This window comes from Anguilla rostrata, chromosome 12 (genome assembly GCF_018555375.3).
Source record: "Anguilla rostrata isolate EN2019 chromosome 12, ASM1855537v3, whole genome shotgun sequence".
NCBI lineage: Eukaryota > Metazoa > Chordata > Actinopteri > Anguilliformes > Anguillidae > Anguilla > Anguilla rostrata.
This window is the reverse complement of record NC_057944.1, coordinates 17607955-17635453: the sequence shown is the minus strand read 5'-3', so window position 1 is coordinate 17635453 and position 27499 is coordinate 17607955. Positions and strand designations below refer to the sequence as shown.

General features: G+C 42.9%; 1 protein-coding gene and 1 long non-coding RNA gene across 2 annotated transcripts; one reads left to right on the top strand and one right to left on the bottom strand.

Annotated features, from left to right (window-relative positions):
• Window positions 1-469: 469 nt before the first annotated feature.
• Window positions 470-6377, bottom strand: LOC135236490 (extracellular calcium-sensing receptor-like). Its single transcript, XM_064302914.1, has 6 exons — window positions 6108-6377; window positions 5547-5838; window positions 4486-5307; window positions 3184-3402; window positions 2227-2350; window positions 470-1742 (listed from the first exon to the last, which is right to left on the bottom strand). The coding sequence occupies exons 1-6, from the start codon at window positions 6323-6325 to the stop codon at window positions 850-852; spliced, it is 2568 nt and encodes an 855-aa protein (XP_064158984.1). The 5' UTR covers window positions 6326-6377; the 3' UTR covers window positions 470-849.
• Window positions 6378-23325: 16948 nt separating this feature from the next.
• Window positions 23326-26447, top strand: LOC135236210 (uncharacterized). Its single transcript, XR_010324530.1, has 2 exons — window positions 23326-23433; window positions 25363-26447. It is a non-coding gene; the product is annotated as an uncharacterized LOC135236210 (long non-coding RNA).
• Window positions 26448-27499: the final 1052 nt, after the last annotated feature.

Sequence of the window (27499 nt, the reverse complement as noted above, 5' to 3'; positions counted from 1 at the left end):
GCAGCGCTCTACTGACTGTCTCTATAGCAGCCACACACTGCCTTAATGAGCTGTTCCCAAACATGAGCACCACTTATTACACAAAGCACCCCTTAATGACTCATTAACCTTCAGGTTTAGTAGCACTACTGAGAGTCTTTTTTTCTCCTCTGGGCAGCAGGCAGGAAGAGAAGGAGCTCTGGACTAGAGAATAAAGCACTACCACTGATGCATTTAAACAAAATTAGTTTCCTTCAACTCCACGTTTTTCCATGTGTGAGAGTACACAAAAAGTTGTGGAGTTATGTCCTGACAGTCACTGAATTTACACATGTGGGGTGAAATCACAATTATGCTGAGGTGAGTGGGGATCACACTCAGAGCAAACAAAGTTTTTTCCCCTGCTGTTCCTATCCTGTGATGATAGAATGACGAGGGACAAAAATGTAGAAACTTCCTGGTCGAAAAAAAAATGATTTGATGTTCTGGCTTGTGAAAGATGCTTTATTTTATCAGTTCAGTTTCTGTAATAATGAATCATTTATTCAATGATTTATTATTGAATATTTAACATTTCACAGTATAATAATTTAATGCTTTATGTGGTTTTGTAATTTCGTATTTTTGGATACAAGACAACTTTGTCTAGGGAATGACTAGAGCAAGGATACATAGGACAATAACACCTTCAAAAGTATTACTAATCTCTTAAAACTTAATTATCTGCATTAACTCCAAAATGCCTTCCAGCTTCAGCTTTGGAAGTTAAATAGTCCAGTGACCTAACATCTAAACAGAAGCAGATAAATATTCTCTCTAGCCATCACTTGAATATTTCTCACACAAATTGATGAAATCTAAGGATTACTTTTATTTGGCCATCATCCTTTTCTTGGTATTCTTGTCTGGTCTCAGTAGGATTATATGACACTTGGGAACAAAGATGCAGAGGAGAAGTCCATAGCTGGAAGCCAAGATGGCGAATATCTCCACAGCGACAGTGTACTTCCCCGGAGAGCTGATGTAGGCAGGGATGAAAGTGATCCAGACAGCACCAAAGATGAGCATGCTGAAGGTGATTAACTTGGCTTCATTGAAGTTGTCTGGGAGTTTCCTGGCTAAAAAGGCCAGCAGGAAGCAGATGGCCGCCAGCAGGCCGATGTAGCCCAGGACACAGGCAAATCCAGCCACTGAGCCCACATCACACTCAAGGATGATCTTGGCACTCTGCCCCTGTATCTCAGCTGGGATGGGTGGTGAGAGAACCAGCCACAGCACACAGATGAGCACCTGGACAGAGGTGCAGAGGGAGATGGCCAGTCTCTGCTGCACCGGACCAAAGTACCGCATGATGTTGCTGCCAGGGACTGAGGCACGGAAGGCCACCAGCACCACCACCGTCCTGCTGAGGACACAGGAAATGCAGAGCACAAAACTGATCCCAAACAGCGTGTGGCGCAACATACAGGACCAGGGGGTGGGGCGACCAATGAAGGCCAGTGCACACAGGAAGCAGAGAGAGAGTGACAGCAGCAGCATGAAGCTCAGCTCTGCATTGTTTGCCCTAACGAGGGGCGTGTCTCGGTGGAAAAAGAAGGTGGTAATGACACAGCCTGTGAGGGCCACCCCAGAGACTGAAAGAGCAGCAAGAATGATCCCCATGGTCTCCTGGAAGGACAGGAACTCCACCTCTTTTGGAATGCAGGTTGTTCGGGCAGCATTCGACCAGAATCGATCTGGGCACTTCTGGCACTCTGTTGAACCTTATAAATGATGCAAACAAGCATCTAAGCTATTCACGAAAACTGTGAGAATTAAACAGAAACTGATAGAATGTTCATTTGCATACAGTGAAACATGCTTTTCATGAATTTATTGACATATACTAAATAACAGCAAGATATACAGATAACCCAGATAACTGTTTCTGAGCACACCCCTGCCTGGCTACATGTCACAAGCATTTGTATGGACAGGCATGGGACAGCTTGGGTGACATAATGGCCTCCCAGTTCACCCAATTTGAAACAAACAGACTATAACCAGGTCAGTCTGAAAGCCGCCCTTGTTACGTAAAAATTGTAACTGTAATCATAAGTTGAGACCTTAAAATTTCTCAGTATCATATCGTATTTGCTTTGTACGTACACTTATCGACCTTAACGATTCTCGGTATCTTTGTACAGGTGTTGAAAATCAGGGTGCTTGCTCATCATCATGGTTAAAAGAAGGAATGGTTAATAGTACCAGTGGTGTTGCTGATCTCCCCTTCTGCACATGGTAAGCAGTCAAAGCAGCAGATGGGCTTTCCTTTCTGCACAGCCTTGCGAGTGCCTGGGGGACAGGGAATGCTGCAGACGGACACAGGCACCTGTATGCAACCAAAATTACATCCAGATCATCATTCTAACTCCGCGCATCACTCAAAATCATCTTATACCATCATAGGACATTTTCACTGTATTCTTGCATGCACAAAATGACCTGTTGACGCTTCACATGCTCAGTATTTTATTTTATGGTACCATACATTTAAACATTTTATGTGTGGCCCACCACCACTTAGTAAAATCTCACCAATTCAGTGAAAATTGACAAAATTGGTTCAAAAACAATTTTTCTAGTGTTACAAATATTTGTAATAGCACTACTGTGCTGTGACAAACACACACACACACACACATAGAGCATTTGTCCAGCAGGTGGCACCATGCCACAGTGTGTACTGGAAACACCTCATTAACAGGCCATATGTATGTGTCACAGGGAACTATTTGCTGCTGATTTTGTTATTTCTGGGCATTGCTGATGTTAATATCTTGTACTAGATGCCAGTTGAGGGATTGCACAGCCAGTCTGGAGAGCCGTGTGTGATTTACTTGGCCTTTCCAGTTTTTGCAAAATGCAATACTGAACTTTCCCAGAAACCCGCCCCCCTGCTGAGTGTGCTTGCACCGTGCAGTATTGCTGAAAACCTTTAACTCAGAGACCCAGCAGTGTAAAGAAAGAGCAATGTTGTCCCTCAGAACCGCCAATGCCGTCTTCATGTGTGTCGTCAGTCAGTGGGCTCTAGACTGCACTTGTTATTATAGAAATAAAATAACCCATAATTAGAACGTGAATTATGAGTATGCCAGTCCAAAACATAAACAGAAGGCTCCCTGGCTAAATTTACGGCATGCTAACTTCACGGTTCCCATTTACCTCATTCTGGCCACCGCCCCAGATGACTCTTTTCTCATCGATGTCAAACTTGCGGTCACCAGAGTCAAACTGTCCCACCGTGACAAACTCCACCGTCCCCTGTGCCCCCACTTGCCAGTTAATGATGTCAAAAGAGGCCCGTGGTTCACCATTTTCATCATAGTGTGTAACCTCACCCGCAGGTGTGGTGAAGTTGACAGCACGGAGGTAGTGGAGAATCTTCAAGAATAGAGAACAGGATATTCAACAAATATTTTACAAAATTGAACATGGGGTGATGAAAAATTAAAACTGTTCAATTTAAAATAAATTCTTGCCACTTTAAAATGAAATTTTAAAGTTGCAGCCTGTACAATGAAATTGAAACTACATAAAAAAGCTAACACTAAATACTGAACATGTTGTAATACTGAATTCACGTCTGTGAAGAGGATACTAAAAACTTTAAACACAAACATTTACAGCTTTAGAAATAAATGCAAATTAAAAATGTGAACCGTAAAATGCTAACTAAATGTGATGATAAAATACTTAAACATAATAATGTATATTAACAGATAATCATTAACATTATTAGCACAAGTAGTATTGGTAATTATTTGTCAATGGTGCTGAATAAATGGAGTAAACAACATCAGTTATAAAGTTATCTTTAAACTGCCGGAAATATTTCATAAATAGATTGATGTGACACAGTGAAAATCAAGCATCAGTTCAGGAAGAGAATATAATATAAGGGAAATTAATAACTGTCACACACACACAGACAAACACACACAAACAAACACAAGATGATTAGAAATTAATTGCATTTTACAAACAGCAAGTGAATGATACAGCAATTTATTAAAACAGTAAAATATAGGCCTACAGTTTTATTGTTTTAAACCAAGAATAGTAACACTCCAAGTAATTTCCCTTGATGAAATGCCAGCAAAACCTATGTCAAACTGAAAGAAATGTCAACAAATTCTGGCATGCATGTTATTCAAAGACTACCAAAAAGCCTTTATACACCATGTAGAGTGTTCATAAATGCATTAACTCATGTTGGGAAAAAACATTTATTGTACTTGTTATCCATAGATAATATGGTATGTTAAATGCATGATCATGAAGTATCTATGAAATTAATTTCAACTGCATATAAATACACTCATTAATGTAACACATTTATTCATAATTATGAGTTTTTGGGAAAGTAATGATTAACAAACAGTGAGTATGCTTTCAACAAATCCCTTATTCATAAGCTATTAATAGACATCCTGATACATTGTATGTTTCGGTGCTTTCTCTTACCTGCCAGGGCTGTAGGCTGGTGACGTCTGGACACGCCCCATTTTCAAAGGGGCCATCTCCTGGTTGGCAGGACAGCATGTTTTGAATGGCCTGTGCGATGGCATACACAGCCTTGTACACATTGTAAGTGGCCCTCAACTGAGAGACGTCAGTATAGATGTTCACAACATTGTCCAAGTTCTCAGACCCTGTGCACTGGGGCCTGACTGACAGAGAGATGGTGGGGTCATTTTTCAAAGAGCATCCGAATATTGTCTCCCAGAATTCCTGCACGAATGGGTCAGAGGGCAAATCTTTGGGCCGGACCCCAGTGAGAAAAGACCTGAGACCCCTAATGTTTCCCTTGCGCAAGTCAACTGCTATAGTGCCATGCAGTAAGGGTAGGATTTTTGGAGAGGAATTGATACTGGAGGTACTCCATAACTCTGAGGCAATCCACTGCTTGTCAGTCATGTTCTGTCTCCCTACCTCCATCAGCAGGGCATTCATGTCTGTGGAAATGGCAAAAGTGACGATGATTTTGGCTGTGGAATGCTTGAGTGTTTCCACAATGCGTGGGATACTTTTCTCCAAGTTGACCTTGGGGATGACCTCAGAAAAGGCCACACACACCTCAGAGTTCTGCAGCTCCTTCAGCAGATGCTGGATCCCAGACTTGCCGTAGTCATCATCTCCCATCATTACGCCCACCCAGGTCCAGCCAAAGAGGCGCAGCATGTGTGCAATGGCCCGAGCCTTAAAGGCATCGCTTGGTACAGTGCGCAAAAACGTGGGGTACATTTGGCGGTCTCCAAGGCAAGCGCAAGTTGCAGCATAGCTCACCTGGGGAAGCACAAAGATCACACATCAGCCTGTCAGCTTAATGCTTCTGACACATGCTTTATCTCCAGAAAACAAAGCATCATACAATATCAATAAAAAACACAGGAGAGGCTTATTTGAAAATGCATCTATTCTTAACCACTCTCACTCTGAGTACATTTGGGCATTAGGAAGAATAGGAGACATAACGGTTTTCTTTAAGGATCACTGATTTGCTGCGGCGCTGTTTCTTTCCGCACCAAGGGGATGCCGAAACCTCCCAGTGTACGAGCGACCACGATGGATCCAGAGGAGCGGACATCACCAACGATGACAGGCACCTCGGGAGTGCGGCCGCACCTGGAGCTTGTAACGACAGAGTCCTTCCCGGTTACCAGCCCCAGTGCAGCGCTTAACACCGTCCTCTCTGCGAGACAAGTGTCAGCCAGGGCATACCCCAGGGTGAGATTGGGCAGCAGCTGGGGGTTTCTGTTTATCTCTTCCACTGCAAAGATCATGCCCTGCAGCCAACGGTATGCACGGAATTCAAAACTGACAGCAAGAGAGAGAGAAATGGGAAATAATTTGATGAATGAAAGAAATCACTAGAAAGCTAGACATTAATATTCACCGATAGATGCTGCCATTACTCCCAAACAACTTAAGTGTGAATGTATTACGATGACATACAGAAACACATGCACACACTGTATATATATAAAGTATTCACAGGTATATGCAAGGTGATATTCACAGAAAGACACAGGAGGATATTCACACAGTACAGGAAGATATTCACAGGTAAAGACTTGTGCACTCACTTCTGACACTGCAAAGGTGCTGCTCGTTGTGTGAAGTCCAGGTTTGGCTCAGGTGGCTGTAAATGAACCGGAAACAGTCCTCCAATGATCACATCACCCTCCTTATACACACTCTGAGAGTTTAGAGTCTCCAGAAGCCTACAGGTTGACTCTGCCAACCCACATATGACTCCAACATCCATTAACACCCACAGCCATAGCAAGTTACGAACACCCATCTCTTTCAGCAGAGTTAGGAGGGACAGAGATATGGGGGAGAGGGGTCTGAGTTCTCTCACTGAAACAAAGGGAAGCTTCCTTATGTAGGGCTCAGTCTACTCACAGCGGGAAAAAACAAAGTAAAAAAGCTTGTAATGTAAGTGCAGTAATTGTGTAAACCCTGATGGAGCATAGTTAATGCTTGGGGCCTCGACCCAAAGGGAAAAAACTAAACCACCTTGTTTTTTATCTGGAGGTAATTATTTCAGAAGACCCTGGAGTCTGGTACTGACACTCCCTCTCTAATGTGCTCCGAGTGCTGTTTGTCTTCAACATGTTTTTCCACAGCAGGCCCCTCAAGTCTCCACCATGTTCCCTTACAGAATTTCCTCTTTAAGTGTCTGAGTCACGGACAGGATGGTGAAGTCCAGTAACTGGAAGAGAGATGTGATAAAAACAACCCCAGAAAAATTAGTGTTATAAATATATTAATTGTTTAGTTGAGTTGAACTTAAATGGATTAGGTAACGTGCAACAATATGAGCTTTCAATAAAATTGGTGTTTCAATGTAAAGGTGTACACTTTGTGTGTGTGTGTGCGTCCCATGATACACCATCGCTCTTAGCGTGAGTACAGTGGGCAGATTGCAGGCAGCGGTGCAGCTCCCACATGGCTAGGCAATGGAGAGGGGATAGAGAGACCCATCTGGAGGGACCGGTCCTAGACGAATGTTGAGAATGGGCCCTGCACCGCTTACAGCTGAGCCCTGTCCCACCTGGGACATACATACACTCTTACATGAACACATGCCCTTATACTCTGAGATATACACAAACACACACACCCTGACAGGCTGAGACATATACTGTCAGACACAAACACAAACACCTGTACACACTGAGACTTGCACACACATCCTTATACACTGACACCTACAGACACCCTTACACACTCAGACATAATGCTTGTACATCCTTATCCATCCAAACACACATACGTACATACTAAGAGGCACATGTACACAGTGCAGCTTTACATGCACACATTGTTCTCCAAATGCCTAAAATATCCCCTAGGACCACTCTCTGGTGTCCAAGATTATTTCTGTCAGTTTTGTTATGTATATAATTAGTAGGGACAGGGTTAATCTGTGGTCTGTGTGTCTGCCTTTTTCCAGAACAAAGGAATGACACAGTAGTCTAGGTACCTAAACTGGGTACCTAAACGTGAAGTAAACGCAGAGCAACGATGTTAACCTGCTCTGAAAAAGCTTTCAAATCGTCTGACAAACTGTGACTTTGCTGGCTAGCTACAGGAAACGGGAACGTATCTATTTTCCCAGGGTCCTAAGTTCTACTGCACCTGATGAAACGTTGTGAACAATTTTTAATAATTTCTTGGAAAATATTATTATTACTGAGGACTTCTGAGCATAGCTAAGCCATTTGTTTGCTGATAGACCTAGCTGACATCGTTATCTGGAGTAAGACAGAAAATCATTGATTTACTGTCTCTGTCTCTATCTACTGAACACAGATAAGATTTCATGTAGAGCTGGGGAACATAGGACCCTTTGTCATGTTCCCATTATGTGCCATATAAATCTGGGGAACATAGGACCTTGGGAACATAGGAATGACCCCCGGGAAACTCATTGTGACAAAGCCATTGTGGTCTATTGTGGTTTCTAACATTTATGCAAGTTAAAGTAATAAATAAGTCAGTCAGTATTTTTATAGAAGCATTCGGCAACACTTGACTGTACACTGCATTAGTTAGCTAGCTATATACATAGTCCCTGCTTTTGGAAAAGCTAGCTGGTATGCACGCTAGCAGGGCTGAAATGCAGTGAAGATGTGGTTCGCTAGCTGACTAAATAACTATTAATATTATGTTTCACAAGTTAGCTATGGAGTTGTCCTACTGACTAGCCCCAGCCAGCTAGCTAGACAGTGGAACAGTACTGTAGCTAGCTAACGTTTTTGAACAATCCAAACATTCGGTGGGAGTTGACTGTAACATGTTATATCATGCTAACAGGCTAGCAACAATTTCTGACTGCTTGAAATCCTACTGTCAAGTGTGCATTTTCCATTCTGTTTTATGGCAACTAGCTACTACTAGCTACTGCTGTTTAAAGGCAATGAACTGACTTCCAAAATAAACAGAAATGTGTTTGGTAATTTGATTGTAGTATTAAGCGTGTGCCCTACGGTTTCTAGCTATTTCTACCCAACGTTACCCCGATTCCAAGCAAAATGTATTGTTATGGAAAGCAATTGCCGATAGGAACGGCTAATATAATTCACTTGATTTATCTGCTTGCTTTGCCTTGAATGCCTGCGCGGTGCAAGAGAGAAAGCAAAAAAAAAAATTCCATTAATATTTTTTATTCAAATGGAAACAACTGCTGGACTATTATGGACAACACGGGGCGAAATCCTTACAAATGTTCAATTTTAAGAGACTAAAAAGCTGGCAAAGCTAAGGAGCACGGAAAGCCACGTAGAATCACACATTTGCTCTCCTTTGACCTATGTTGTGATAGTACTAGTGTAAGTGATATGTGTTTTGTGTGGTTTCTTCTTGTGTATAATTAATTTCCACAATGGTCTTTGCACTTTACCTCAATAAAGTATTATCTGACTGAGGAATAACAGATTAGCTGATATTGCTGATGGATGAAGGATGAGGCATCGTGTTGCCATGGTAGCAGAAGTCTGTGCAATGTATTCTACATGGGCTGAGGAGCTTCGGAAAACCAGCATCATTACCTCAGCTGGCCCTGGGTCCATGTGTCTTTCAAAAGTTCAGCATCTGAAGTTCATACTATTACAACTGCCCTAAATGGGAGTCCTAACTGCTAAACCTTTAGCTGATTCCACTATGACATACTATTACACGCACTGTTAGCGCACACTTTCACCTAGAGCACCTAATATTCTTGACAATTATATTTACTGTACATAACACAGAGATGTAATTTATGGGATCAATTCAGGCCTGAAATCTTTACTAAATGCAAAATGGACATGCCCTTCTCAGGACTCTGAAACCGTTTGTTTACAAGCGCAGCTCTTTAACCCTGTCTTCATGTGACGTGGCAGGTTTGTGTTAGCCCTGGGTACGAGCTGACAGGGGGGAGAACTGCCCTGGGTCCCAGCACTGTACTCTCGGTCTGCACAAGCCTGCTCCCAGCACCTTAAACCCAGCATTACACAAACATCACAATGGTTAAAACAGAAATAAGTATATGCAGTAGAAAGTACTACAGACTGGGCATTCTCTTCAGTATCATCTTTTGCAGGCAATTATCCTCTAAACATTTCATTTTGAAATGGCACTTCAGCAGGAATAATGAGGTTGCAATTTTCCTGCGTCTTCACTTTGTTTTTATGAAATGGGCCTCTATGGTGACCATTATTCAGATATTGTCATCTCCCTGCATGGGTCATGTTGTTAATGAGGAACTGATGTTTCCATCACAAGTTTCTTTCAGATAAATAAATCATTTTCACGCTTTTGACTGACTGTGGTGTGGAGTGGGGTGTGACTGTGTTACATTATTACAAAAAAAACAGAAACAAAACAATCCTTTGAGAAAGAGGTCTTCTAGTTTCATATTATTTCTACAACCCAGGAGTTTCTCCATTTGAAAATTTGGTTGTCATAGGCAATGAATGTTTAATGTTGTGAGGCATTGCATTAACGAACACGATTCATTCATTGTGCCGAGTGTCTTGAAATTAAGAAAGTATCAACTAAAAACAGCCACAGACACCAGGGGTGTAATGGTGACTTTTTTCTTTCATCAAAGCAATGATGGCCTAATTTATGAACCATTTAAAGCATCGTGGCATCCATTTGACTTTGTTGCCAGCAATTATACTAGAGACTTTCACTCAGCTTGGAGTGAAAAATCACTCGAAACTCAGCCATCCCCACTTTACTCTTCATTTTTCTGACAATGCTTGTGGGTTAAATGGACAGTGATTACAGCAGCAGTATTCACTGAACAGCATTTAATTTAGCAGAACCCAATCTTGCATGAAGATCCATTCATCAATGGATATGCCTTAGTTTTGTGTATGCTTCCACTCTCTAGTGGTTAATAAACAAATAGCAATCTTTGCATTAACCTGGGATGTAATGAGATATGAGAACCAGAGCTGTCAAGACAAAATGAAACCATTTAATTTGGCAGGTGGGCACAATCCAACAGATTGTCATAAATCAAAATTGCCTATGCACCCATATGCACAAATAATAAATGCTAAAAATGGACCACAATTGAAATAAGCCTTTGAGCTTTATTGTGTTTTTATCCTTTTGCTGATTTCTGTATCTGGGGCATCTCTGGCTGGAGGGGCCACTTGTATTTTAATGATCAATAAATAATTTCAATCAATCAATCAACAGGTATCCACCCACTGACTGCCATTCTTGATTGGCTGAATCAAATTCAAATTCCAGCCAATTACAGCCCAACAGCCTGTGTAAAAACCCACCTGTCAGCCCACCTGTCAGCCATCTTTGCCATTGATTTGTGTTGTGTGAGTTTGTGCCTGGTTTAGCATTTATTATGTGTGCTTAGGGGTGCATGGGCTATTTTGATTTATGTCACATTTTCGCCTGCTGTATTCTTTTCTTTTGTGGTAGATTAGTTAAGTTTGATTTAATTTTAAGATGGCCCTGGTTTTGTTTGTTGTTTTGGCCTTGAAAGGGAAGTAACATAAGTTAAAAGTGACATGGTAGGCCAGTTTTGCAAAGTACAGGAGAGTAGTTTTATTTACAAAACGGTGCAACAAAGAGCGAAAAAAAGACTAGGATGAGCCCAGGACAAAACGGCAAACAAAACTAAGATTCCCCATTCATATTAATATGCTTTCACAGTTATACTAACATTTCTGTAGTCGGCCCTCCTCCGTGAGAAATCAAATGCAAAGATAAAACTTTGGCTTAAATAATTGTGCCTTCACCAGCTTAAAAAAAAAAAAAAAAAAAAATGATTACAAATTCTACATTTACCACAGTAGGTTTTTTTTTCATTTACCATCAGCTTGTTTTACATTTACAGGAAGCCTCACATTTACCAGGGGTTTTACATTTACTTTATGTGTTTGTAGGAAAGGCTATGCTGTTCTTTGCATGTGGATGTTCATGAGTTTTAACACATTCTTTCTATCCCCAGCTCTGCAATCAACATAGACAACTAGATGCATCAATCAATCGACACCAAGTAAGGCCATAGTTATGTACTTTCCACTGGTTGGATGCCACTGTGCTCAAGACTTCTGCTTTTTTTTTTTTTTTTGGCTGTGTGGAGATTGTTGCTTATGCTTGGTGAGAGTTGTTGTCAAGAAGTGAAGATAATATTTTTGAAGTTTGGATCTCCAGTTTTTGATTCCTGTGAGGAATTTGTGGTGATTTTGGTATAATTTTCTTCTGGTTTATGGCTGTGTTGCTGCTGTGCTGTTCAGAAGTGATTGCTGCTGACTGGACATTGCTGCTGTCTTTGTATTTTCTGGACTGATAATGTAGCGATCTGATGATATTGTGATGTTGTGAATTAATTGTAGCTGTATAGACCTTAGCTGTGTTGTTGCCGAAGCCCTGGTACTGACTTGAGTGTTAGTGGCATTTTAGAGAGAGTAGTTTAAGTGAGGAGCTAGAAGCATTGCTGCTGCTGTTGCACGGTTGGTGGTGGTGGTGGGTTGTAGGTGGGTCTGCCAGAAGACATCAAAGGTAAGGAGCTGGTTATGTACTTTCACTGGTGGAATGCCGCTGTGCTGAAGTGCTGTGTTTCTTTTGGCTTTTTGGAGGTTGTTGCTTATGTTACACTAGGTGAGGAGTGAAGATTAGCTATATTTTTAATTAGGGCAAAATGTGCAGATTGATTTCCATTTTGGTGCCGTCATTGTTTTTCTGGACTGATTGTCATGATGTTGTGAATTAATTGTAGGTGTATAGATCTTAGCTGTGTATTGCTGCTTAGCTGTGTGTTGCTGAAGGTTCTGGTGCTGATTTGAGAGTTAGTGGCATTTGAGAGAGTAGTTTAGGTGAGGAGCTAGAAGCATTGCTGCTGCTGTTGCACGGTTGGTGGTGGTGGTGGGTTGTAGGTGGGTCTGCCAGAAGACATCAAAGGTAAGGAGCTGGTTATGTACTTTCACTGGTGGAATGTCGCTGTGCTGAAGTGCTGTGTTTCTTTTGGCTTTTTGGAGATTGTTGCTTATGCTACACTAGGTGAGAATTGTTGTTGAGGAGTGAAGATTATATTTTTAATTAGTGCAAAATGTGCAGATTATTGATTTCCATTTTGGTGCTGTCATTGTTTTTCTGGACTGATTATGGTGTTGTCAATTAATTGTAGGTGTATAGATCTTAGGTGTGTGTTGCTGAAGGTTCTGGTGCTGATTTGAGAGTTAATGGCATTTGAGAGAGTAGTTTAGGTGAGGAGCTAGAAGCATTGCTGCTGCTGCACGGTTGGTGGTGGTGGTGGGTTGTAGGTGGGTCTGCCAGAAGACATCAAAGGTAAGGAGCTGGTTATGTACTTTCACTGGTGGAATGCCGCTGTGCTGAAATGCTGTGTTTCTTTTGACTTTCTGGAGATTGTTGCTTATGTTACACTAGGTGAGGAGTGACGATTATATTTTTAATTAGGGCAAAATGTGCAGATTATTTTGATTTCCATTTTGGTGCTGTCATTGTTTTTCTGGACTGATCATGCTGTGATAATATGATGTGAATTAATTGCAGGTGTATAGGTGTATAGGTGTATCTTAGCTGTGTGTTGCTGAAGGTTCTGGTGCTGATTTGAGAGTTAGTGGCATTTGAGAGAGTATTTTAGGTAGAAGCTAGAAGCAGAGCTGCTGCTGCACGATTGGTGGTGGGTTGTAGGTTTCCAGAAGACGTCAAAGGTACGGGCATGCTTAAATTTATTTCAAAGCTGGTTTTTGCTGCTGGTTTTTTCCAAATGTGTTGATGCTGTTTTTTTTTTTTTTTTTTTTTTTCTCCTCCTTCCCAATGATGCTGATGCAGTGATGGGAAAACTGTGATACTACAGTGTATGTTTTATGGTCTTAAAGAAATATAGGAACTTGGAATTTATTACAATGGTTTCAGGTTTTTTGAGTGAAGGTCTTTGGTTGCTTTTTTGTTGTGCTGGTACGTGTTTTTTAGAGAGAACGTGTGGGGAAAAATGTTACTGGCAGAGTAGTTTGTAGATGCATGCAGATTTGAGCTTTGAGCTTAGAAGGGCTCGGCGGTTATCTGTGTAGCAGATGATTAGATGATTGTCTGTAGTAAATCTGTAAAATAGGATTTGAGTGGTCTGACTGGCTTACTGACTGAGGTTCAGAGTTTGCTTGTCCATGTCCATGGCTATGGTGTCTATAGTGTATGTGCCCTGAGATGGATAGGTGCACCTCTAGCCCAATTCATGCTGGGATAGGCTCCAGTCAACTCCCTCCCCCCATCACCCCCGTCTCTGGTGAGAGAAGATGAGTATGAATAGAATGAGACAGAAGTGGACAAGTTGAGTGGGAGAAATCATCACACTGGAGCTGACCATATCATGGAAATAGATCTGATGAAGATGATGAAAATAAGCTGCTGATGTGCTATTCAGTTGTGGAAGAGATGCTTGAATGGATGCAGATGGAGAAGAGCTTTGTTATCCTGCTGTAGAAGTGTCTTGTTTTTCGGGTGAACATGACAAGACGGATCATCGTGCTATAGAACTAGGCATGACCTGGCTCGATGCAGAGGTTGGCCTGCACTACATTGAAGGTTTGGACTAGGATCTTGTCAAGGTAGACACTGCAGGCTGTTGCTGGAATGTGCTGAAGTATCTTTTCCATCAGCCATTTGAACATTGCTGGGCCGTCTTGGGATGAGCCGGTGCCAGAATAGGGACCTGCTAATAACCACTGGGGGTTGAGTGGGCTGAACCAGTTAACACCTGCTATGCTGTCCAGGATGTAGTCAATGCTGGGAAGAGGCTACAAAGCTTTGCAAGTCACTGTGTTCAACTGCCTGTTGTCCACACAGAATTGGATGGACAGATCATGGCGGCTGCTAACCTCTCCCAGACCATAGCCTCCGCCTCCTCCCGGCCCTGGGTCTCTCATTGAGACTGGCTGGACTTTGTTCACCAGAAGGGACTACACGAGCTTGGAGAAGACTGTACTGACAGCATCAGGCCTTGGGTCTCAGGAACACCACCTTTCTCCCCTTTCTGCATCTAGTCATCTGAGTGATGTATTGTCCTTTTCACAGGCATTGTGTCACAGGGTGAGTAGTTGAACCACCTCCCAAGGTTTCTGACTGGCTTCTCTGTTTGTGCTGGAATCCGCTCTCCATCCACTTTGAACCAAGTGATTGTCATCCGCCTTGTCCTTGTGTCTCTTCAGTACCAGCCTCCTTGAGTCGCTGAGTCTGAAGGTCATTCTGGCTTAGGCAATGGATCTGTCTAGGTCTTCAAACACTGATCTCTCCTCTTTCACTGACTGTAGTGATGGTCATGCTGTCTGTGAAAGTTCATGTCAGTGGATGCCACACCTTGGATTTTGTCTTAGGCCCTCTGCTTGGTCTTGCAGCAGAGTCCACAAGGAAGTAAACAGCAGCTATGATGAACACTGTGCACCTTGTTACTGCCCAGCCTCTACTCTTTGGTAGTATAGTCACATACTGTTACACTCACCCTGAAATAATTAAAAAAAAATAATAAAATAAATAAATAAAAATAAAATAAAAATCTAATAAAAAAAATAGTAGAAATAATATAACAGTGATAAACCCAAACCGTAATAAATGTATTTTATAAAATTATACTTAGAAAATAATAAACTCAAAATAAATAGCAATAAAAATAAACAAATAAATAAATAGTAATTTAGAATAGTTCAGGATGAGTGTTATAGTGTAGGACTGTACAACCAGAGGCTGGGAGTGGCATAGTTATGGGGTGCACAGTGTCCATCATTGCTGTTGTTTACATCCTTGTGGACTCTTCTGAAAGACCAAGCAGAGGGCCCAAGACAAGATCCAACGTGTGGCAACCACTGACATGAACTTTCACAGACAGCATGACCATCGCTACATAATCAGTGAAAGAGGACGGATCGGTGTTTGAAGACCTGGACAGATCCACTGCCTAAGCCAGAATGACCTTCAGATTCAGCGACTCAAGGAGGCTGGTACTGAAGAGACACAATGACAAGGCGGATGACAATCACTTGGTTCAAAGTGGATAGAGAGCTGATTCCAGCACAAACCGAAGCCAGTCAGAAGCCTAGGGAAGTGGTCTGGCTGCTCACTCTGTGACATGGTGAGTGTAAAGAGGACAACACACTGCACACATAGCTAGGTGCAAAGGGTGGTGAAGGGTGGTGTCCCTGTGTAACCCAAGGTCTAGTGCTGTCAGCATGCACTCCTCACTTAACTCCTAAGCCCATTCCGGCGTAAACTCACAGTATCAGCAGTGGAACCAGTGGACAAAATCATTAGCAGCTAACCTCCAAAGATTCCAAAAGCTTCAGCAAAATTGGCCTAAACAGCAGGGGAACAAAATGGCAGATGCCTTTCAGAGGACTGCGACTGCAAGAACTAAGTGAGGTGAGCATCAATCAAGGTTCACATTGTGGCTCAGTGATTTTCAGCTGATGAAAAGAAGAATTTACACTAGGCCTTATTCCCCTGGAAGATCCTTTGCAAAGCCCTTAGATGAGGACTGTGGAGTTGGTGAAGGAGCACAAGCAATACAACTGTGATGGAGGTAATGGTGCCATAGGAAGAGAGGTTGGAGGAAGCCAATGAAATAAATCTACTGAAGTTTCTATCACTTAAGGATGAGTGCATGGGGAAGAGCTGGGCATCTATGTGCTTACCAGTGGACATGGGATAAGAGGCTTCTAAGGACAATGGATGCAGAGGAAACTGGAGCAAAGGCCGCAACATGCATGACAATGTGAAAAACAGCTAAACGGGAAGAAGCAAGAGCATTAAACCATATTTGACTGAAGCGTGCAGAGGAGTGGATCAGCTACCTGGATCAGGCCAGGCCATTGATAACAAAGTTGTCCTCCGAAGAGGGGGGAGGGTGGTGGTGGTGGTGGTGGTGGTGGTGGTGGTGGGCAAGAAAAACCTTAGAGTCTTTGCCAGTGGAAGTAGACCCAGGTTGTTTCCCAGGTTAGTTACTCTGAAGGTACCTTAGTGTTTTTTTTTTTTTTCTTTTCCCCTTTCACCGTGGGTGATAAGTGAATTCCAATTCAAACAGAAGCCAGTCAGAAGCCTGGGCTAGACTAGCAAAAACAAAGATGTCATCCAAAGAGTGGGAATGGTGGTGTGAATTGTAGCATGGCTGCACACAAGACATTAGCCCCCCGGTGGCTAGCTAGCCACCTTAACTAGCCTCTGCTACACTAATTCGCCCCCCCACCCCGATTGGAGGGGGACAGGCTGAGTACTGACGTGGTATCAGGGTGGTTGGCTACGGCAGGTGATGAAGACCAGGTGCTAGCAGAATAACCGTAGAAGAACGGACTCAATAGTCGCAGAAAAGAAGCTGCGCTTTGTCAGAGGAGGTTGGATTTCCACACACTGGCCATGCCGTTCAGAGCTTTCCATGCGAGCAACTTCCTCACTTTAAGGTCTTGCTCTGACATTGACCCATGAGCCCAAGTATTTGAAGTCATTGATTTCTTTCAGACCAGTGCCTCCCGTTGTCATTAGAGGTGGATGGTCTGGGAGGATGTTATAGGTGATGACCTTGGTTTTCTTAGCATTTAGCCTAAGACCAACCTTTGCACACTCTCTACTCTGGTCAAGAGCTCCTGTGCCTGCTCCACTCGGTCAGATAGCAGGCTGATGTCATCTGCATAGTCAAGGTCCATTAGCACTACAGCAGGGAGTCGTCTAGACCTCCTAGGTGTAATAGTGAGGCCGAGTTCCTGCTCCTATCCACTGATGGCCTGCCTAAGTGCATAGTCCAGGACTATAATGAAGAAGAAGGCGGTGAGGGTGTCACCTTGCGACACCCACGTCAGGATGTCAAACTCCTCGCTGTTACTGTCTGGGGTCACCACTTTGGCTCTTGTACCTGTGTACATGGTCCCTATGGCCTGGAGTAGGTTGGGAGGGACACCGTAAGCCTTGAGTATCCTCATCATCATGCCTCTGTGTACAGAGTCAAATGCCTTTTTGAAGTCGATGAAACACAGCACTGCTGTCAGGTTGTTCTTTTCACCTCCTCGATGATCCTCCTTAAGGCTAAGATCTGGGTCACAGTGGCCCTCCCCTCTCGCAAGCCATTTTGGTTCTCCCTAAAATGGGGGTCGATGGCGCACCGTATCCGGTTTAGTATCATGCGGTTGTACATCTTTGCAATGATACATGTCAGACTAATGCCGCGGTAGTTGTCAGGTTTCGAGAGATCTCCAGATTTCTTCACTGGGATGATGTTAGAGAGAGACCACATATCAGGCTTGGTGTTTCTCATCAGAGCAAGGTTGCAAATCTCCAGGATGATGTCGTCAAGATCACAATTCTTAAAGACCTCTGGGGAATGCCATCCGGCCCAGCACTTTTCCCCTGCTTCAGATTGGATTTCACTCTGGCAAACTCCCTAACTGTGAAGGGACCATCATCAATATTGAGATCTGTGAGGACTGCAGGTATCTCTTCTCAGCTCCATCCACTGTTAGGTGTGTGCCTAGGAGATTCCGGAAGTGAGTGAACCAGGAGGTCACTCTCTCTTCCGGGCTGTTGCGGTCACAGTGCGGAATGAAGAATCATTGCCAGAATCATGTCTAAGAATGGAAGCTTTTGGTGTACCAGTGACTATGGATGAGAAGCTTAATTGGATGCAGAAGACTGAGACGAGCTTGCAGTAAAGTTTAGTTCCTCAGAGGTCAGTGCTGATCTTTCTGTCCATTTAGTTCAAGGATGTAAACCGCAGCTATGATGGACACTGTGCACCCTGTCACTGTGCCACCCCCAGCCTCTTGTTTTGTAGTACAGTCACACAGTTGTAACCCTCATCCTGAACTTATCGAAGTAGTTCTGTAGGTTAAATATAATAATAATACTAATAATAATAATACTAAATAATAATACTAATAATAATAATAATAAAATATAATTTATTATTTGTTTATTATTAATTAAAAATATTAAACTCTAAACCTAGCCCTAATAAAATTAAAATTTAAAAATGATTTAAAAAATAAATAGAATCAATAGAAACATAAAAATAATAATAATTTAAGAATAAATAAAATAATTAAATTTAAAAAAAAAAAAGGTTCAGGATGAGGGTTACAGTGTGTGACTGTTTTACCAGAGGCTGGGGGTGGACATGATTACAAGGTGCATACTGTCCATCATAGCTGCTTTCTGCATCCTTGTGGGCTCTGCAGAAAGACCAAGCAGAGGAACTAGAAGAAATTCAAAGTGCCGCAACCACCAACATGAACCTTCACGAATGGCATAACCATCACTATGCAGTCAGTGACAGAGGGGAGATGGGTGCTTGAAGACCTGGACATATCCATTACCTGAGCAAGAGTGACCTTCAAGCCCAGAATTTTGAGAATGCTGGTACTGTTAAAAAGGCAACGGCAAGAAGCACGACATTTGGCTCAAAGTGGGTGGAGAGTAGATTCCAGTTCTCACAGAGAAGCCAGTCGGATGCCTGGGGAAGTGGTATGGCTGCTCACTCTGACACAGTGAGTGTGTAGAGGATGACAGACCGTGCACCTGACCGAATGCAGAGGGTGAAGAAAAGTGGTGTGCCTGTGTAACCTAAGGCATGGTGCTGTCAGTACACGTTCCTCCTCAAGCTCCTCTAACCCCTTCCAGTGTACAAATTGAGGTGAGATGCTGACATTCGTACTTCAACGATGGATCGTAGCTTCCCAATGTTTCTGGACATGCTACCCTTCAGAGATGACATTGAGGACTGGGACTGCATCGACAAACACTCCAGGTCAGCAGTGATCAAGGTTCACACTGTGGCTTACTGTGATTGGTAGTGGATGAAGAGGAGTCTTGCCTTTTTCCACTGGAACATCACAGCTCTCAGGGTAGGATTGGTAGGAGTGAAGGAGCACATGTTGAAGCTGATGTGCCATGGGAAGAGAGATTTGAGCAAGCCAATGAAAACAACTGAAATACTGCTCAAGAACTGCCAGTCACTTAAGGATGGGTGTATGGAGAACAGCTGGACAGCTAAGTGCTTAACAATGAAAGTGCGATAATATTTTTCTAAAGACAGTCGATACAGGGGGGAAAAAGAAAGAAAAAAAAACTGGAGTAAAGAGGGCAACATACAAGACGATGTGCAAAACCGTCAAACAGGAGGAAGTAAGAGGATCATACTGAAGAGTGTGGAGCACTGGATTACTTGGCTCAGAACACAGCAATAATAAGAAAGATATCCCCCGATGAGGGGGGTGGTGGTGGTGGTGGTGGTGGTGGGCAAGAAAAACCTTAGAGTCTTTGCCAGTGGAAGTAGACCCAGGTTGTTTCCTAGGTTAGTTACTCTGAAGGTACCTTAGTGTTTTTTTTTTTTTTGTTTTTTTTTCTCCCTTTCACCGTGGGTGGTAAGTGAATTCCAATTCAAACAGAAGCCAGTCAGAAGCCTGGGCTAGACTAGCAAAAACAAAGATGTCATCCAAAGAGTGGGAATGGTGGTGTGAATTGTAGCATGGCTGCACACAAGACATTAGCCCCCCGGTGGCTAGCTAGCCACCTTAACTAGCCTCTGCTACACTAATTCGCCCCCCCCACCCCGATTGGAGGGGGACAGGCTGAGTACTGACGTGGTATCAGGGTGGTTGGCTACGGCAGGTGATGAAGACCAGGTGCTAGCAGAATAACCGTAGAAGAACGGACTCAATAGTCGCAGAAAAGAAGCTGCGCTTTGTCAGAGGAGGTTGGATTTCCACACACTGGCCATGCCGTTCAGAGCTTTCCATGCGAGCAACTTCCTCACTTTAAGGTCTTGCTCTGACATTGACCCATGAGCCCAAGTATTTGAAGTCATTGATTTCTTTCAGACCAGTGCCTCCCGTTGTCATTAGAGGTGGATGGTCTGGGAGGATGTTATAGGTGATGACCTTGGTTTTCTTAGCATTTAGCCTAAGACCAACCTTTGCACACTCTCTACTCTGGTCAAGAGCTCCTGTGCCTGCTCCACTCGGTCAGATAGCAGGCTGATGTCATCTGCATAGTCAAGGTCCATTAGCACTACAGCAGGGAGTCGTCTAGACCTCCTAGGTGTAATAGTGAGGCCGAGTTCCTGCTCCTATCCACTGATGGCCTGCCTAAGTGCATAGTCCAGGACTATAATGAAGAAGAAGGCGGTGAGGGTGTCACCTTGCGACACCCACGTCAGGATGTCAAACTCCTCGCTGTTACTGTCTGGGGTCACCACTTTGGCTCTTGTACCTGTGTACATGGTCCCTATGGCCTGGAGTAGGTTGGGAGGGACACCGTAAGCCTTGAGTATCCTCATCATCATGCCTCTGTGTACAGAGTCAAATGCCTTTTTGAAGTCGATGAAACACAGCACTGCTGTCAGGTTGTTCTTTTTCACCTCCTCGATGATCCTCCTTAAGGCTAAGATCTGGGTCACAGTGGCCCTCCCCTCTCGCAAGCCATTTTGGTTCTCCCTAAAATGGGGGTCGATGGCGCACCGTATCCGGTTTAGTATCATGCGGTTGTACATCTTTGCAATGATACATGTCAGACTAATGCCGCGGTAGTTGTCAGGTTTCGAGAGATCTCCAGATTTCTTCACTGGGATGATGTTAGAGAGAGACCACATATCAGGCTTGGTGTTTCTCATCAGAGCAAGGTTGCAAATCTCCAGGATGATGTCGTCAAGATCACAATTCTTAAAGACCTCTGGGGGAATGCCATCCGGCCCAGCACTTTTCCCCTGCTTCAGATTGGATTTCACTCTGGCAAACTCCCTAACTGTGAAGGGACCATCATCAATATTGAGATCTGTGAGGACTGCAGGTATCTCTTCCTCAGCTCCATCCACTGTTAGGTGTGTGCCTAGGAGATTCCGGAAGTGAGTGAACCAGGAGGTCACTCTCTCTTCCGGGCTGTTGCGGTCACAGTGCGGAATGAAGAATCATTGCCAGAATCATGTCTAAGAATGGAAGCTTTTGGTGTACCAGTGACTATGGATGAGAAGCTTAATTGGATGCAGAAGACTGAGACGAGCTTGCAGTAAAGTTTAGTTCCTCAGAGGTCAGTGCTGATCTTTCTGTCCATTTAGTTCAAGGATGTAAACCGCAGCTATGATGGACACTGTGCACCCTGTCACTGTGCCACCCCCAGCCTCTTGTTTTGTAGTACAGTCACACAGTTGTAACCCTCATCCTGAACTTATCGAAGTAGTTCTGTAGGTTAAATATAATAATAATACTAATAATAATAATACTAAATAATAATACTAATAATAATAATAATAATAATAAAATATAATTTATTATTTGTTTATTATTAATTAAAAATATTAAACTCTAAACCTAGCCCTAATAAAATTAAAATTTAAAAATGATTTAAAAAATAAATAGAATCAATAGAAACATAAAAATAATAATAATTAAAGAATAAATAAAATAATTAAATTTAAAAAAAAAAAGGTTCAGGATGAGGGTTACAGTGTGTGACTGTTTTACCAGAGGCTGGGGGTGGACATGATTACAAGGTGCATACTGTCCATCATAGCTGCTTTCTGCATCCTTGTGGGCTCTGCAGAAAGACCAAGCAGAGGAACTAGAAGAAATTCAAAGTGCCGCAACCACCAACATGAACCTTCACGAATGGCATAACCATCACTATGCAGTCAGTGACAGAGGGGAGATGGGTGCTTGAAGACCTGGACATATCCATTACCTGAGCAAGAGTGACCTTCAAGCCCAGAATTTTGAGAATGCTGGTACTGTTAAAAAGGCAACGGCAAGAAGCACGACATTTGGCTCAAAGTGGGTGGAGAGTAGATTCCAGTTCTCACAGAGAAGCCAGTCGGATGCCTGGGGAAGTGGTATGGCTGCTCACTCTGACACAGTGAGTGTGTAGAGGATGACAGACCGTGCACCTGACCGAATGCAGAGGGTGAAGAAAAGTGGTGTGCCTGTGTAACCTAAGGCATGGTGCTGTCAGTACACGTTCCTCCTCAAGCTCCTCTAACCCCTTCCAGTGTACAAATTGAGGTGAGATGCTGACATTCGTACTTCAACGATGGATCGTAGCTTCCCAATGTTTCTGGACATGCTACCCTTCAGAGATGACATTGAGGACTGGGACTGCATCGACAAACACTCCAGGTCAGCAGTGATCAAGGTTCACACTGTGGCTTACTGTGATTGGTAGTGGATGAAGAGGAGTCTTGCCTTTTTCCACTGGAACATCACAGCTCTCAGGGTAGGATTGGTAGGAGTGAAGGAGCACATGTTGAAGCTGATGTGCCATGGGAAGAGAGATTTGAGCAAGCCAATGAAAACAACTGAAATACTGCTCAAGAACTGCCAGTCACTTAAGGATGGGTGTATGGAGAACAGCTGGACAGCTAAGTGCTTAACAATGAAAGTGCGATAATATTTTTCTAAAGACAGTCGATACAGGGGGAAAAAGAAAGAAAAAAAAACTGGAGTAAAGAGGGCAACATACAAGACGATGTGCAAAACCGTCAAACAGGAGGAAGTAAGAGGATCATACTGAAGAGTGTGGAGCACTGGATTACTTGGCTCAGAACACAGCAATAATAAGAAAGATATCCCCCGATGAGGGGGGTGGGGGGGGTGGTGGTGGTGGTGGGCAAGAAAAACAAAAGTACAAGATCATGTGCAACACGGCTGAACAGGAGGGAGAAAGCATCACACTGGCTTTAATTGAAGAATGCGTAACAGGGGATTAACTACTTGGCTCAGGCCAGACTTGCAATAACAAAGATGTCCCCCAAAGAGGGGGGGTGGTGGTGGGCAAGACCAACCCCCCCCCCCCCCCCCCACCTACTAGTTTGACAAAAAAAATGAAGCTTTCATTTTTCAGTTGATTTTACTGCAGGAATGGAAAAACTCCTGCATCAGCAGGATCACAGCATTATTTCAGGTAAGACCCTCACATTTTATTTCAGTTTTTATTCTAAGCAGTTACTTGTATTATAGTGGCTGAAATGTTTTACATGTTTGGTTTGAGGTATAATTTAAAATTTGTCAAGTTAAAAACTTTGCTTTGGGTTTGTAGCTGTATGCTAATAGGGTGTGCAGAGGTGCACTAAACAGGGTGCAGTTCTCTCACTCTGCTGTAGATGCTCTGAATCTCTTCAAAAGTTTCTAGTTTTGCAGTCACCACACACACACACACACACACACACACACACACACACACAACTCAAATTTGCATTCATGCAAACCAGGCAGTGCACATACAGTGCAGAACTCTCTCCATGGTAAACGCAAGAAGCCCCTGATTTAAGCTTCTATATACAGTAAAGACGTTTATGCAGGATAAAACGGCAGCATTCTGTGGGCGATTTGAACTTTAGGCCTTTTGCAGGCCACAAATAAGGACAAATTTGAATGCATAGGCCATATGTCCAAAACATGTTATATAAAACATACACTGAACTATTCGACCTCACACTCTCCAGTCCGTAACTTTGTCAGTGCGCCACCATAATATAACTGTTCAATACGTGAGTTGTCTTGGTAAAATGTGTCTGTGGTTTTAAAGAAGACAGGCCAGTATGCAGTGGAGCTCCCATTGAATCCATGTAGCCTGGAAATATTGTAGCCGGTTAACTGAACGTGTAGATGGTACATTATAATGCCGTTCATACTTTCGGTGAACGGTGGGTAGATGTGGTGCAAAAGCAATAATTGAGAAGTAATAGACAATTATTAGTGAGGAAAAAAGCAGGTTAAAGAAACTTGTTCCTGGCTGGGCTTGAACCTAGGACCCTATGATCTATAGACTGTAACATTGACCACTGAGCCATGATTTTGATTGGTTCGTGAAGATGAAGGATTTGCTGGTGTTTGTAAAATGTCCAATGGGGAGACATTTTGTTTGTGGGTTAGGCAGCAGGAAAAAAAAAACTCCACTCAACATCCCCTTAGTTTGGGGCTTTATTGTGTGGACATGCGAAGTTGTTTATGAATTATCTCTGTTGAAATGGTGTCAGAATGTACAGAAATTAATGGTTTTAAGGGCTGAGTGTCTGTGGCTGTTGTGGTTATTTCTGTGGGGAACCCTGAAACGTGCCAAACTCTCGTTGCTGTATAGGTATGGGGCATGCCGCGCCGCCAAGATGTAACTTGGCGGGATGGCATGCCTGCCATCCCAATTTCCAGCCTGGTCTGTGGTTGCTAGGCCGACTGGCTTGCCTGACACTGGACAATAGACTTTCAAGTAAAATTGCATGATTTACATACTCCAAATCAGCATTTGTAAAGGCTAAAAAAAAAGGAATACATCAAATTATGTCCTTTTTGATATGCTGTGTTACATGTGAGACATTATTTAATATGTAATTCATAATGTGACTTGCTATATAAGGCATTGTAATGGATAACCGTGCTTAACATATTTATTATACCACTCTTTATAATAGCATTCCTGCTATGAGCATCCCTGCATGCTATTCATTATTGGTGAGGGCGTGACAGTGAGGGGACATTGTTATTGCTACGCTGACATTTCTCAGCTAATCACACCATCCATGTCTTCAGCTCCAGCGGGGGTTTTGGTTCCGATTGTGTCTTATGAGTCAAAATGCTCTCATTTCACTTTTTTACCTCTTTAAACTGAAAGATCACAAATACGTGATTAGAATGTTCTTAACTGATCTTTCTAATGCTGATGTTACAGCCGCTACTGGTAATTATTATGGGAGTACCACAGGGATCTGTGCTGGGTCCTCTACTGTTCTCCATGTACACCAAATCTCTTGGTTCAATTATTAATTCACACGGCTTCTCCTATTATTGTTATGCAGACGACACTCAACTCTTCTCTTTCCCCCCCTCTGCCTCACAGGTTGATGATAAAATATCTTCCTGCCTGGCTGACATCTCTACCTGGATGGCCACCCACCACCTGAAGCTCAACCTCAACAAAAATGAGCTGCTGTTCTTCCCATACAAGACCTCCCTACTACATGAGCTGTCAATCACGGTTGATGGCACCACAGTACAGCCTCACACTGCAAAGAGCCTGGGGGTGGTCCTGGACGACCAGCTGTACCTCAAGGAGCACATCAAGGCACCATCACGGTCCTGCAGATTCCTTTTGTACAACATCAAAAGGATTCGACCATACCTGACTACTCACTCCACCCAGCTGCTTGTCCAAGCTATGGTGACCTCCCGCCTTGATTACTGCAACTCTCTCCTGGCAAGCCTGCCAGCTTGTACTATACAGCCACTACAGATGATTCAAAATGCTGCTGGCCGACTTATTTTCAACCATCCCGAATTCTCCCACGTCACTCCTCTGCTGCGGTCACTCCACTGGCTACCAGATGCTGCCAGGATCAGGTTCAAATTCCTGACCCTCGCCTACACTGCAGCCAACAGGACGGCCCCTATCTACTTGCAGGACATGATTTGATTCTATGCGCCTGCTCGACCACTGAGCTCTGCAGCAGCAAGGGCGCCTTGCACCCCCTCCCACCCGAGTAAAGGGATCATAGAGCTTCTCCACCCTGACTCCCCAGTGGTAGAACGAACTCCCTGTCCCTCTTCAAACCTCTCCCTCACTACCTATGTTCTACCATGGTCTTCAGACTATACCTAGACAAACTGCCACCACTCTGTGAATTTTACTTTAAATCCCCCCTTTCATGACACTCATGTTACATGTACCCCCATTCCAGAACTTTTTGTAATTTGTATCTGTCCTAATATTGTAGCTTGTTCTTCTCCCTAGTTTGGCTTGGCATAAGTTAGGTCAGAATAGTATTCACTGTTGAACTGAACTGTGTTCCTGGCTAGAAATAGCTGTACGAAATGAGTATCGTACCATTGAACCTGTGTTTTGTAGTTGTCCAATGACCATGATATGCACTTTTGTACGTTGCTTTGGATAAAAGTGTCTGCTAAATAAATGTAACATAATTGAAATCAATTGAGTTCTTAAACACTTGACTTAAAATTAAAAAAAAAAAAAAAAAACATTCTAAAAACCTACTATTAAAAGGGTTAATACGGTCACCTCAAAAGCCACTGAATGAGAAACCTCATTAAACCATTTAGCAAATATAAACACACATGCATTCGCACAAATGTGGAAACAATATTATATTCAAATTATATATGCATGGCTGTGGCAGGATTGTCTCCGTCTTGTCATGCTCCAGAGTGACCTCTTCTGCTCATTTGGGCACCTGTGCACTATCTGTGCCAACTGTGTATGAGGTGAACATTTACTGCTTGAGTTTGACTGCACACGCACACACACACACACAGTGTTATGAGCTGTTAAAGCTTCAGCTAATTCTCAACAAGGACACTGCTTTTAAGACCTCATACCTTTGATTAAGAGTTATAATCTGCATTTCATCCATAAATATCTCCTGATGTATAAAAATGACAAAGTTACTGCAAAAAAAACAAAGAATGAAATGTTGCAGCACATTTACCATCATCTCCATCACACACACACACACTGGTCACAGTGAAGTGAAAACTGACATGATTCTCTGATTAACTCTATGTAAAGTATAAATCTGTTTAATCTGTGTGCACATTAAATCAAAAAGGGAGAAAGCACATGTTTAAATCATTATTGGTATCTTGAAATGGATGAAATGTTTCTTAAGTATTTGTTTTTCTTTAGATTCAGTCTTGTTTTGTCACAGGAGTAGAAATATCAAATGTCAAATTCTGGAAAAGCAAAAGGTGGAAGAAAATCATTTTGGCTTCTGCAAATGGTGGTATGCAATTGATAAGGTCATGACACACGAGTAGTGTATTTATTTATTTATTTATACAGCGTTTGAAAAAAGCTGAAGCTCTATTGGATAAATCAGTGCCACACAAATGACTGAAAACCAAGGCATTTATTTTAGGAGCACACAATGGGGATAATGCAGCAGTCTGAAATCAGGTCCACATCCACATCGACCCCGATAAGTGACAATGCATCAGCCAATCAAATTTTGATGTACAGTGAT